The following is a 12,858-nucleotide window of genomic DNA, read 5'->3' as shown; positions in this document are numbered from 1 at the left end:
GGAGCCCCCGCAACAACAAACAAAAAATGTCAATTTTAACTTATATAGCACATTTCATTCTACCTAAACTCAATGTGCTTAACAGAAAATACAAACACAAAAACCTGTGTAGGTTTTCAATGCCTTAAAGCAGTGAAAGCAGCACAATAATACATGAAAACACACACACACAGGTATTGAGTGTAGGTCTTTGTGAGCAGAAAGGCTCTGAGTCTGTTTTTGAATGTCAGCACAGATATAATTGATCTCAGGTCAGCAGGCAGCTTGTTCCAAAGAACAGGACCACAGTCACTGAAGGCCCCCTCAGCACACTTGGGTGTGATTCTAGGAACACTGAAAAGATCTGCACCTGATGACCTGAGGTGTCTGACTGGGTTATAAACAGCACGGAGACGAAGGCCACACAACACAACCACACCGCTGGATTCAGACTTCTCCGCTAAACTAAGATTAGTAAACAAAACTACAATAACCAAAACCCAACCTAAATAATATTTAATGAACCAAAACTGGGTTAGCAGCTGAGGACTAATGACCTGGCTTTATGTCAGACTGTTGAATAACGGTGGGCGGATTGATGTTTGGCTGCAGAGTGCTAACCTGCCTGGATATAGAGGCTGATGTCAATTTTAACTTATATAGCACATTTCATTCTACCTAAACTCAATGTGCTTAGGGCAGGGATAGCTCAGTAGGTAGAGTGGTTGCCCCATGATTGGAAGGTCGGGGGTTCGACTCCACTGAACGGCTACCCTGAGGTACCCCTGAGCAAGGTACCGTCCCTACACACTGCTCCTCGGGCGCTGTATTAGTGGCTGCCCACTGCTTCACTGGGTGAATGGGTTAAATGCAGAGGAGTAAGATTTGTGATTAAAACAAGACTCCCGGTGTGCTCAGAGGAGGTAGTGTTAGTTATTACAGGTCATGGTTATTTGCGTTTACACGAGCATCATAATTAAAATTGTATCTATGGTAAATCTGTGAGAAAAGTGAGGTTTTAATCTTATCGAGAAAGTTAAAGTGGGTGAACTCTTTCTTTTGATCGAGTTCAGGTATTTTGTTTACTCCCAGTACCATCATCATCATCATCATCGTGCTGTGTGTTTACCTGTGCAGGTCAAGGAGCAGGTTTTTTGACGTCTGTGTGTCGTTGCTTTTATTCCTGAAAGGTGGGTGTGTTTCCATCCTGGTGGGCTCAACCCCGAGTTTCTGCTGCTCTGAGCGACGCCACGCTGCCATCACGACGGCTGGCGTGTCCTCCCATTGGTCGGGATATTCACCACCCAGGCCGAGGAGGTGCGGCTGTTCGTCTTCGAAAGTCGATAACAGACTCCTCGACTTAACTAAAAGTTGGGGATAAGTGCTTATTAGTGCCTAATTTTTGTGAGGAGAAAGTATGACTGTGTGGTGTCAGGAAAATCACTTTTAGTTCCACACTCACTCACATACCAGCCCACACACACTTTATAACTGTGTAGCACCACATGTTATTGTCTGCCTGGTGAAAAGACTGTGCAGCCTGTGGGTTTGTGTGTGTGAGTGTGTGTGTGTGTGCGTGTGGGCAGGATGGGAGAGGAAACTGAAATTGATTGTTAAGAAAATTATATCTGGTTTCTCTTACAAAAGAAAAAGTGCGTGCATGTGGGAGGAAGCAGAGAGGATGCAGTGAAAGGTCAACGCCACTAATCAGTCTCTGTAGCTGTAGGAGGCATCTGATTAGCAGCAATGTTATAATGGACCACCAAAGTTTAATAGCTGGGAACTAATGATTCATTACAATGGAAACAGCAGGGCAGGTCACTTAAGCTGAAATCTCCAGGAAAGGTGACTCGAACTGTGGGTGTGTGTCCACTGTGTGTGTCCACACTCGTCTCAGCTCCACACGCATGAATATACGGCTTCATACGGAAAATGTAAACATTTCTGTGTAATCAAAGTATCAGCGTAACCATGGTGATACTCTATCTCTAATTGAGAGGCGTTGGACAAATGTACAATTGTATGTTTTTGATGGAAGCAGGAAAAAGTGGGGAACACAAAATGCCATCAACTTTTCTAAAGTTCATCTAAGTTCATCTATCTGACCTACCAGCAAAAAGCTGTTTAGCAAACATCTTTGAAAAACATCTGGGGTATTTATTTGTGTTCATATTTTGCTGTTTTGTTCAGTTTTATTTTGTTTTCATGGAGAAAACCCGACTATGTCAAGTACAATATATTCATACTTTCCTCTCATATTTACATTAATATTTAACCGTCCCAACAATACTATATTTTTGCATTTACTTTAGTCATGATTAAAGCAAAGCTGTTCATCTGCTTTGCTAAATCACACTGTAACTACGCTGAGTAAGGTGTATTAAACATGTGTTGGTGAGTGTGACTACCTGTAGCTGTGTAGGACTCTTCGACATCCAGCTGTTTGGAAGCGAGGCCCGTTTCAGTGATGGTGGAGCGTGGTGTAAAGCTGCTGGGATAAAAACTCCCCAAAAACAGCGCGAAACACAACACAACCACCTACAGAGAGACAAACACAAAGAGAAGAAGAAGGAGAAGGGTGGAGAGAGGGGAGGGAGGGAGAGGCAAATAAATTATGAATCACACATAATGCTACGCTGCTAATGAATGATGGGAGCAGATGTTTCTAATTCAATATTTTAATCAATGTTTCATCAGCACAATCTCTGTTAACACACACACACACACACACACACACACACACACACACACCATGTACCATTAAGCATGATGATGTCTGGGTGCCAACCATCCTGCAGGACTTGGAAACTTTTCCTGCCACGGCTGCCTGGAGAGACTGCAGCTGCTGCAGGAGAGACCTGAGGAGAAACACACACACACAGGTTACACACACACACCTGAGTGCATCGTGCATGCTTTTTTCACCATATAGACAATCTGCATTTAACGTATCGTGTAAAGAGAGTGCAAACCATTACAGCTTAGCACAATAAAACACCTGCCTCACTTTACATTTCCTCTGACTCATTTTTGAACTCGGTGACCACAAAACACACCGACTCCTGGCTTAGAGTTGTTTGTGGGTCTGTGATCTGTGTGTCAACGCTGAAGACTGCCTCGAACATTTTCTCAGTTTTGTCAAAGTGCTGGAAACGGCGTTCGCACCACGGGACACCAAAGTATGAGCCCAGTTTCTAAAGCCTCTCTTTACAAAGTGCTAAGAGGGTTAGCCATACAAAAAAACAACAACTACACAATGTGTCTAAGCTAGAACTCGTGACCAGAAACCAACAATAGAGCTAAAACACACAACATAATACCTGACACGGCTAACCTAGTTAACCTCGATCCTTTAAATCTGTTGGTTTTCTATGATTATTTTTAAATTTCCTACCTTGATGTTTTTTGTCAGCTGTTTCTGTCTCTACACTCAGTGTAAGTGTAACTGAATGTGTGAAATGAAAGCAAACAGCTTAGAACGCACTGACATGACACGATCCATGAGATATTTTTAAAAGAAAGCTTAAAATTTAATTTCTCAGGGGAGAAAGGATCAGCTTATCATTTCAGACATACAATGTCTATTCATTGAACAACCTTTCTCCATATTTTCTTTACTTTTGTTTCTTTATTAATTTTTTAACATGCAAAGACATTGTTAGTTGTTATGTGTGTGCTGATTTGTTCTGTTTTGTTTAGAAAAACAAAAAAACGTTGTAATCTGAACAGGTTTGCAGACTCTTCTGTACTGCCATCTCCAGGACTGAAAAATGAAGCCACTGTGGAAGCATCAGAAAGCTGCAGTTCCTCATCTGGCCACTTGAGGCCGACTTCCAAAGTGAGTCAGATCCCATAGACTTCCACGTTAAAATGTCCATTTTTACAGTAGTAATAAGCATGTTTTACACTTTAGGGTTCGATTGACAGTCTCCCTCCCCCACCCCCATCCCCATTCATTACCCCCACCATAAGTGCATGGTGGTGTTTTTATTTTATAAATATTATTTATCCAGATATTGGGTGCTGTGATTGACAGATAGGGGGAGCTGTAGTTGTGTACCGGGCCTCATATTTGCTAATCGGAGTTGCTTAACTGTACCATTCTTCTTTGTTTGTGTTGTTTGAGCTTTTTTGAAGGAATTGCCTTAATGGTACTAAAAACAACAAGGTGGCAAGCTTCAAAATACAGAGTACAAACCCACTGGGTGACTTCATGGTGGCTTCCATCTTTTATATACAGTCTATAAAAGTTATGCAAACTGATTGAATTGTGCGCCCACACATTCTGCATGTTAATGTGAATGATATCGCAGGAAATTACATCAGCACCCTTATTATAAAATCCAGAATTTGCACTTTAGTGAAGAATCTGCTGTTTATTTTTACACAAGTCAAACATTTTTCTGAAATTTTGCTTTCTCGTTTGCTTCATTAAATAAGGAACTGAGCTTAACGACAACATAAGCTGGCTGTCCAGGTGTCCCAGAATAAAAAACACACACACACCACGCATGCAACTGGTTCATTAAGTTTTTGACACTGACAGCAAAGCCCACTTTAACCACTGAGTGCAAAACAAGCCCCAGAACAGCTGTGTTCCAGGCAGCTATACTTAACACAGTGCACTCAGTGGGTGCACGCACGGTTCATCCATGCATAACAAGAGCAAACAGCGCTGTCTATCCGATGCAGGGTGAGCTTTTCACATTAAAATAGCCTCATGATTATGCATGGATGCAAAATTGCAGCTGAACACATCTACGGGGAGCTTTTGATTCAGCTCTATTTGCAAATAATAAAAGCGAGTCAGTGTTTCCCCACTCATTCTCCGTGCTTTTCTCAGCTGCACTGCGTGAAATAAAAACAGATGCCTTTAGAGATTCACAAAGACAGAAGGAGAGGGAAAAAAAGCCAAATCCCCAAGGATGTGTTAAATCCAGCATGCGCCCAGGGAGGGACATTTTTAGGTGTGAACCCGTCCTCCCTCATGACTTTCCTGGTGTTTTGATTGTCACCATCCCAGAGTCTTTATGACACACTTGTCATCGCCTCTGTCGCTCACTCATCTGTGTTGCCACTGACAGAGGCTGAATCTATAAAGAGCCCAAATAACTGGACTACCACCTCAGTTATCCTTTTGTTTTTGTGCTCACGTTCTCTAATTCAGAAAAATTCCTCGTTGGAACTGCTGGAAGGGCTTCGTGAAGACAGTTTACTTACCTACCTTAGGCCAAAAGAGGAGGGAGAATTTGATGTTTGACCAATAGGGGCAATTTAAAAGCATCTTGCAGGAAATAATTAACTTCTATGTGGTAATTTTATATTTTTATGTAGTTGCAGAAGTTAAGGGTCTAAAATGGGTCCGTTACTGTGCATTAAATCAATCCTATACGAGGTTAAGACTGTGAGTCCGTGTGTGCTGCTCTTACTTGTTTGTACACTCCAGAGTCTCCACTTTCCTGCGCAGCTCGCTGTTTTCGTTGGAGCAGGTCTCCACCCTGTGGTCAGACAGCAGTACTGCAGGGTCAGTGACTGAACGCAGTTCATTCATCAGCACCCCTTTCTCCCTGTTCTGACTCTAGCATGATTTATTTGTAGTTTAAGAACAGCTGCTTTCACTCTGCACACCTCGGTAATGCCGAGATTCACCCTGATGATGTTTGAATGTGGATACTTTAGATGACCTAACATTTTTTCTAAAAGGGGACACTAAAGTTTATGCAGCATTAATAGCTGTTTGCTATTTGTAGTGATCCTGACATTGTTTTTCACATGATAAGAAGAAAGAGGAAAAAAGAAGGACTTACTTCTTCTCCAGAGCATCCATGTACTCCTTCTTCTTCCTGCGACTCTCTTGAGCTGAAATCTGAGAGATGGTGAAGGAAACAGAATCAGAAAAAGTAGAAAAATCAGAAATTCGCCTGACATGACAAATATTTTCTTGTTTTTTTTAACTATTTTGTTCTAACTTGCAGTAAACATATTCCTAGTCTTTTAGACTCTTAACGGATGATCACGGATGCTTGCTCAGATCATCCAAAACACAAACTGTGCTCTACATCGGCACCTTGTTCTTGATCTTCCTGCGGATCTTCTTAAGTGCCTTCTCCTCAGCTTTGGTGAGCGGGAGTTTGTTGGGAACAGGGTAACCTTCGGCCACCAGCGTGCGGCGCTCTTCCTCGGTCAGGATCAGCGGCCCAGAACCCTGCAGTTTCTACAGGAAACAACAGATAAACGTAAACATTGTTTACAACTTTGTAAAGAGGGAGGATGTCTAAAAAATGCTTGTGAATTTTACACTATAACTTCTTTTTTGGCACGAGAGTCTGCACATATACATTAGGTTGTAGAAGGGATGTGAAAGGAGTGGAAAAGGTGGAAAGTCCAGTAATATTCATGGATTGCAGAGCAAAAACAGCAGGAAAATTATGCAAAAAACCCAGTTATTTTAATTACATCAGCTGGAAACACGTTACTCTGCTATTCTGCTCTCTTTGAGGTTTGATGGGCTTTTAAAATTTCCTTTAATCTTACATGAGGAGCGGTGAGCAGAGGCGAGTTGGAGAGGGAGGACGAAGCACCTCGTGGTGACACCTTCAGGCCAGCCTGGGATGGAGGGGGGCTGGTGGGGGATGTGGGGCAGGAGAGGCCAGGCGGGGCGTGAACGGGGCTTTGGCTGCCCTCTGAGTCACTGCTGTGGGAACTCGGGGGAGTGGGAGGCATCTGTAGAGACTCCAGATCTAAAACACAGCGGCTGGATTGTTAGCTATTCATTCAGTCTCAGAGAAAACAGAGAAAAATTATAAAAGTTAAAATTTAGAAAGCATTTTTGATGCTCAGGGGTTTTCAAACTCAGCTGTGAGGTATTTAAACAAATCACCAGCAGGGGTCCTCGTAGCACACCATTACAGAAGTGCAACAAGTGGAAAGAGAGGAGACGAAAGAACTGACCTTTTGGTGAGAGATTGAGGAACTGGTCCACTTCATGAGGCTCCAGTTTAATTTTAGGGCTGATGTTCTCCTCCTTTATCTTCAAACAGAGGAAAAGAGAAACAGGAGGTGTTAAAATGTTACAAACATTAAAAAAAGAAGAAGAAAAGAGCACAAATATCTGATTTAACCATCGTTTCTCACCTTGATGGCTTTGCTCTGGTTCACTGTGACCTGAACCGAGGTGGCAGCAGGGGCCAGGACCGAACCCTCGGAGGTTTGGGGCCCCTCACTGGTGGCCAGAGAGAGGGAGAGGGTGGGGAGCAGGGAGGGAGTCTCACACAGGAGGCTCTCAATGGCTTCCTCCTGCTCCATAGGCCACTCGGCTGAATCGCCATCAGACTCAGCTGCAGAGGAGGCAAAGCGTGCTCCTGTTAGTGCTCTTTACCAATGAGATTAGATTAGATTAAGGTTTATCTACCACTGCACACAATAATACCAACACTTACCAACAACAGTAGCAGAGCAGCTCCATAAATATTACGGTAACGGGTAACAAATACTGGTTTATAGAGCATTAATGCTTCATTAGCAATCTTAACTTTTGAGTTTTAACTTTTGTTTAAAGTCCTTTCACAATAAAAGCTATAAAAGCCTTGATAAAGCAGATTTAGTGGTAAGATGCTGTTTGACTGTTTTCTGTCTTTTATTCTTTCTTCTTCTGATTCTGGTCTGATTCTCAGTGTGATGACGTGAGAATCAAAGCAGGGATTTTACATCACGAGCCACATATTTTGAATTTAAGTGGGCCAGACCAGTGAGACTCCACTTTCTCCCAGTGAAGTTCATTTTAACTACACTTCTAATCCCAGCGATATGATTTGTATCAAAAAATAAAAAGTCTTTAAAACCAACAGCTGTGATTAATAATCACCGTGAGCTTGAGGGCAAGCACCCCGGTGCTTTTGATTGGTTGTCCTTTAAAGCCACAATCTTTGTGTTGGCATCTCACCTGCTTCGCTGCCGTGCTCTCCGGTCAGGTGTGACAGGGGTGACTGGGGTCGGCTGTCGCCGCACAGCGAGTAGCTGTGCTCAGCGGTGATGTGGGGCGGAAGAGGGGAAGACGGGGACAGGTCGGCGTCGGCGTCTCCCTCCATGGACTCCACCGAGTCTCTCCCCCCGGACAGGAAGGGGTCGCTGAGCAGCTGACCCAGCAAAGCATCCTGGGAGAGGTCGTCCAGCAGCTCGGAGAAGTGCTGCAGGGAGGAGAAATAAAGCACTATGAATTTTCAGGGGATGTTTAATTTGAACTCCTGTGACAGACATGCAGGAGGAATCAAACAGATAATTACATAAAGCCACATCGTCGGGAGCCTACGACCGTCAGTCTGTAATTACAGACTATTAAACTCTTTATTGGCACCTTGCCTTGAGGTTTCCCTCAGCTCTCCCTCAGAGAAGACTAAAGCAGCCAATCAAATGCTCAAACCTCTCCCCCACTAATCACAGCTTCTCTTTCAGTGTGTGTTTGATTCTCAGTGTGGTGACACATTTACCAAACACATACAGAAGTTTGCAGACAAGCCCTCTTCCTCCCAGCCTTTGATCCCCCATCATCACATTCCTTATCTCCTAGGCAGGTGAGCATGTGTAGATCTCCCCCCTGTGATTGGCTGTTATGACTTTAATAAACAAAAGGCAGCCAAAGCAAAGTATGCTGGAGATTAGGCCTTCCTCTGCTCCTCTCAGCATGCAGAAAACATGCAGACTCCAAGTTCAACAGTTTTGGTCCCCAAGACAAAGGAAAACAGAACATTGATGTCTTATCCTATCGGATAAACCCAAACATACTCAGTTTAAAGCAATAAACAGTAGATAAAACCATGAAGTCCTCACTTTGCAGTCGCTATTATACAACAAATGTTGTATAATGTTTCTAGAAAAACCACCAACCAGTTTATATCCGGTCTGTCCAGAAACACTACATGTACATGTATGAAGGGATAATTGAAGCAATTTAACAGAAATGGAAGTGTACACGGGTTCAAATATGGACGTCAATGCCAAGAAGCCACAAACTTTAAAAGGTGGATATCAAACATTAGTGTCACCGATTCAAAAGTGAAATACAATCACAATGTTCTGTTCTGAAGTTATTGTACCATGTAGTTAAAGTATTTTTGCAGAACATTTGCAGAACATTATGATGTCGTTCGTTTCTGAGTCGGTGCCAGGATTCAGAAAACATCATTCCTCCTGCTACAGCAGTCGCCGGTATGGAGGCAGTTATCGTTTCAGCAAAACTCGGTTTAGGGCACTTTTCTTTTTTTTTTTACCTGCCTAGATAAACTGTGAAATAAGATAAAACTGCATTACTTTCATTCAATATAAAATAAAGTAACTGGTAATAAAGTTACGGTAAGTCTGTTTGAATATAGTCTACCCTTGGTGCCTCTGTTTTGTTCCGCACTGAGCTCGGCTGGAAAAGCTCCCTCCTCCCCTCAGTTCTGCAGCACACTTACAGTGATATTCATCCACGCTCTACCCTTACTCACTCACTCATAAATAAAAGCTATTTAAAGCAGTTTAATCTGGAAATAATCTTGTGTTTTTTAAGGTCTCCCATCCCCTGTCACAGTTATTGAGCCGGGCTATGAAAGTAGGCAGGCCTGATTTATATATGTTAGCAAAACACTTATTCAATGCATAAAAATTGCTAAGAGGAAATTAAGATTACAAAGATTATGAAAAAATATAGGCCATTACTTTTATCATGTGTGCAGTTTTTCGTCCTTTTTAGATTTATTTATTAACTTGTCATATTCAGTTTGGGGAAAAAAACTGGCAAAAAACACAAGTACCCGAGTAGGTGGGTAACTCTTTTCCTCTTGTGTTGCCTCCCGTGGGTAATGCTTGTTTCTCTTTTCTGAACAGAGCGGTTTCGATCATGCTTCCAGAACAAAATGGGCGTGTGTGGATAAGAAGTTAGCGAGAGTGATCGCTGCCTATATATGAAGTTATATATATTATAACACGTGTTCACTGATATATCCTGAGGTTATCAAATGCTATCTTTAACGGGAGCAGATTTTTCACTTAAATAAACACATGGTACAGATACTTTCTTTTTTTTGCACAGCGGATTGATTTGGCACAGATTTTTCCTATATACCCAGACTTGGAATTGGCACTAGGAGTACACCGGCATGTACAAACATGTGATTTATTTTGACAAACACAGCTTTTTCTTACTTTTAAATCCTAAATCTCCTGCAGTTTTGTCACTGATGAACTTCCGTACATTGTTTATCTCCTTGTGGTGTTACTGTCTGCTACGCTTTCTATTTGAGATGTTTTATCGCTCTTATATATTATCGTATCATTCTTTTAAGAAACAGAAATGATGTACAGTTACCCTTAGGGTTCGCATACATTTCAAACTCACAGCTAAACTTTTCCAGCCCTGTCCTCACTTGAACTCGCTGCTTCAAAAACATTTGTGATGCAACTTCAAGTTCTGCTGGGACACAAAATGAGAAGCAGGTTTCCAATTGCAGTTTCAGCTACATGGGACTCGGCCAGTGTGAGAGAAGAAAACCATTTAAATTAGAGACACGTGAAGAGCAAGACGAGGAAAACAACCTATAACGACACGGATGGTTCAGACAAACTGTTATAAAACAACAACAAAACAGACAACAAAAAAAGATGTATACATGAATGAGAAGAGGGATAAAGAGAGAGTGAAATCAAGATGCAGGAAACGAGGAAAGAGGAGGAAGGTGGACGACCAAATGCCAAGCATGCGGCTTCGATTACAGTCTGAGAAAGAGAGAGCTTAACTTCTAGCATTTTCTCCCACATGCACAAACACAGAGGCTTGAGGATGGCCCTTATAGGGCAGCATACAGAGGTCATTTCACTGTGTGTGTGCGTGTGTGTGTGTGTGTGTGTGCGTGTGTGTGTAATGCAAACAGCAACAGCACACCGTGAATCTATTCAAGAGGGAAGACAAATATTTACACATTTATACACCCGTGGGTTCTATTTTAACCTCCAGAACAGCACTTATAAGTGGAAACAACCCATTATATCAACATATATTACTGTGTGTGTGTGTGTGTGTGTGTGTGTGTGTGTGTGTGTGTGTGTGAGTGTGTGTGTGAGAGAGAGAGAGAGAGAGAGAGAGAGAGAGAGAGAGAGAACATGAACAACCGAGCACACTGTAGACAAACATTTGCAGCTTTACCCTCATTCCAGCATCTCCTGGCAGCAGCAGCAGCATTACCAAGAGGCATCTTATTACTTTAAACCATTTTAAACAAGTAAACACATAAAACACTGACAGATCTGGGTGTTAATTACAGTAATAATAGTCATTTTAAATATAAATAATAATGATAACGCTACAGTTCAAAGACTATCCTCATTTCTATTTACAGCGATTTATATTTGGCGGTATGACTTTGTTCTGGGACCTCCCTGTCCTTGTATACCACGAGCAAGCAGCGAGAGTCAGAGTGTAAAAGCAGGCATCGCTGACAACATACATGACTTTGATAGAGTCAGAAAAACATGAAAAGAAAGATCTGGGGTTGAAGGTGGGTTGAAAAGTGGCTTGCAGATGCACAGCAACTGTAGTGAGGCTATATCTGCTGAACCAAGATTCCTAAAACATAGAAATTTGGCTCAGTTATGTGTATTTTTGTACTTTTACACAAATTTTAGATTTGTATAGATTTTAGGATTATCATACTAAGAATTTTGACGATACGAGGTTCATTACCTTAAACATAATCACATCTAACATAGTAGCTTAAGCCATGTGACTGCGTTTATTTTAGCATAATGTCAGCATATTGCTTCCTACAAAAAAGTGTGTGTGTGTGTGTGTGTGTGTGTGTGTGTGTGACGGGGGGGGACAAAGCATTAAAATCACAATAAGGCCCGAAAAAAACAAAACCTAAAAAAACAGTGGGTGTGTTTTTTTAGCTTTCAGGGAGGAGGAGTAATTACATACGGTGCAAATCCATGTTTATAAGAGAAGGTCTGGTTTATGGGACATCTGATACCACCCCAATGTCACAATGACACTGAAACAAACTAAATTAAATAAATAAATAATCAGCTTTTATTGCCTTAAGTTTAGTTTAAAAAATATCAATAAACAAACATGGAGGCTCAGAAACAAATATATCCTCCTCTTTCTGGAGAACAGGAAATGGGAGAGGTCCAACTCCGCCTGCTTGAAAACAGAACCACACCAAAGGCACACAGTGAGGCTTTATGAGCTCCCTGTCATTTCTGCTGTGGGAGTTTGTGGTCATGGTTGTGTGTGAGACTGGGCTGCAGCATAGGTCACTGGCCGGGTGTAGCTCATCACGCACAACAGAAACCTCTTTGTCCCCTGCATCCCAACAGAGAGGTGTAATTTAGGGCTGGCTGTAACCCGACGCTCTCCAGCTGGGAAACAACCACGAGAGCTGAAGCCAAAATGGGAAAATTGGGAGATTACACTAGAACTAGAGCAAGAATCAGCAGGTTACTGACTCATCTGAGGGAGCAGGGGTGATAATAAAGAGGCTGCCCTCATATTTTTCATAATAATGTTTCTAATGTAACACGCAGAAACAAGCACAGGACTCAGCTGACGGCGCAGATCGCAATCTTTTAATTGAAGTCGCGATGAAATCTGTCAGTGGAGGCAGAAATGAAGACAGATAATGTCTCAAGCTGTGATGAGACATCAGTGCCGTCCGCAGAAATCCCCTGTCATCCAAAGAGAGAGACAACACAGCCAGCAGCCGCACAATATTTTTCATATATCAGGATCACATCAAAGGAAACGGGATGAAGACAAAGCACCAAACTGGGACACACGAGCTAGATAAACACTTTGGAGTTTGAGCTGTTTCAAATTGACTGTGACTGTGTTAGATTAATGCCAAC

The 12,858-nt window shown here is 42.2% G+C and overlaps 1 protein-coding gene across 1 annotated transcript in view; it reads right to left on the bottom strand.

Moving 5' to 3' along the window:
* The window catches only part of creb3l2 (cAMP responsive element binding protein 3-like 2), a 45,786-nt gene that overhangs the window by 3,067 nt on the left and 29,861 nt on the right, over positions 1-12,858 (bottom strand). The window contains exons 2-11 of the mRNA XM_084909841.1: positions 7,922-8,165; positions 7,114-7,316; positions 6,931-7,009; positions 6,514-6,719; positions 6,047-6,193; positions 5,787-5,845; positions 5,409-5,477; positions 2,738-2,837; positions 2,388-2,517; positions 1,109-1,343 (exon numbers count right to left, since the gene is read on the bottom strand). Of these exons, the coding sequence (XP_084765967.1) occupies positions 1,109-1,343; positions 2,388-2,517; positions 2,738-2,837; positions 5,409-5,477; positions 5,787-5,845; positions 6,047-6,193; positions 6,514-6,719; positions 6,931-7,009; positions 7,114-7,316; positions 7,922-8,165 (1,472 nt within the window). The remainder of the gene's footprint in view (positions 1-1,108; positions 1,344-2,387; positions 2,518-2,737; positions 2,838-5,408; positions 5,478-5,786; positions 5,846-6,046; positions 6,194-6,513; positions 6,720-6,930; positions 7,010-7,113; positions 7,317-7,921; positions 8,166-12,858) is intronic.

Source organism: Perissodus microlepis, chromosome 17 (genome assembly GCF_051167445.1).
Source record: "Perissodus microlepis isolate ML-2025 ecotype Zambia chromosome 17, ASM5116744v1, whole genome shotgun sequence".
Lineage (NCBI taxonomy): Eukaryota > Metazoa > Chordata > Actinopteri > Cichliformes > Cichlidae > Perissodus > Perissodus microlepis.
The sequence above is the reverse complement of the archived record's forward strand: the minus strand, read 5'-3'. Positions and strand labels throughout refer to the sequence as shown.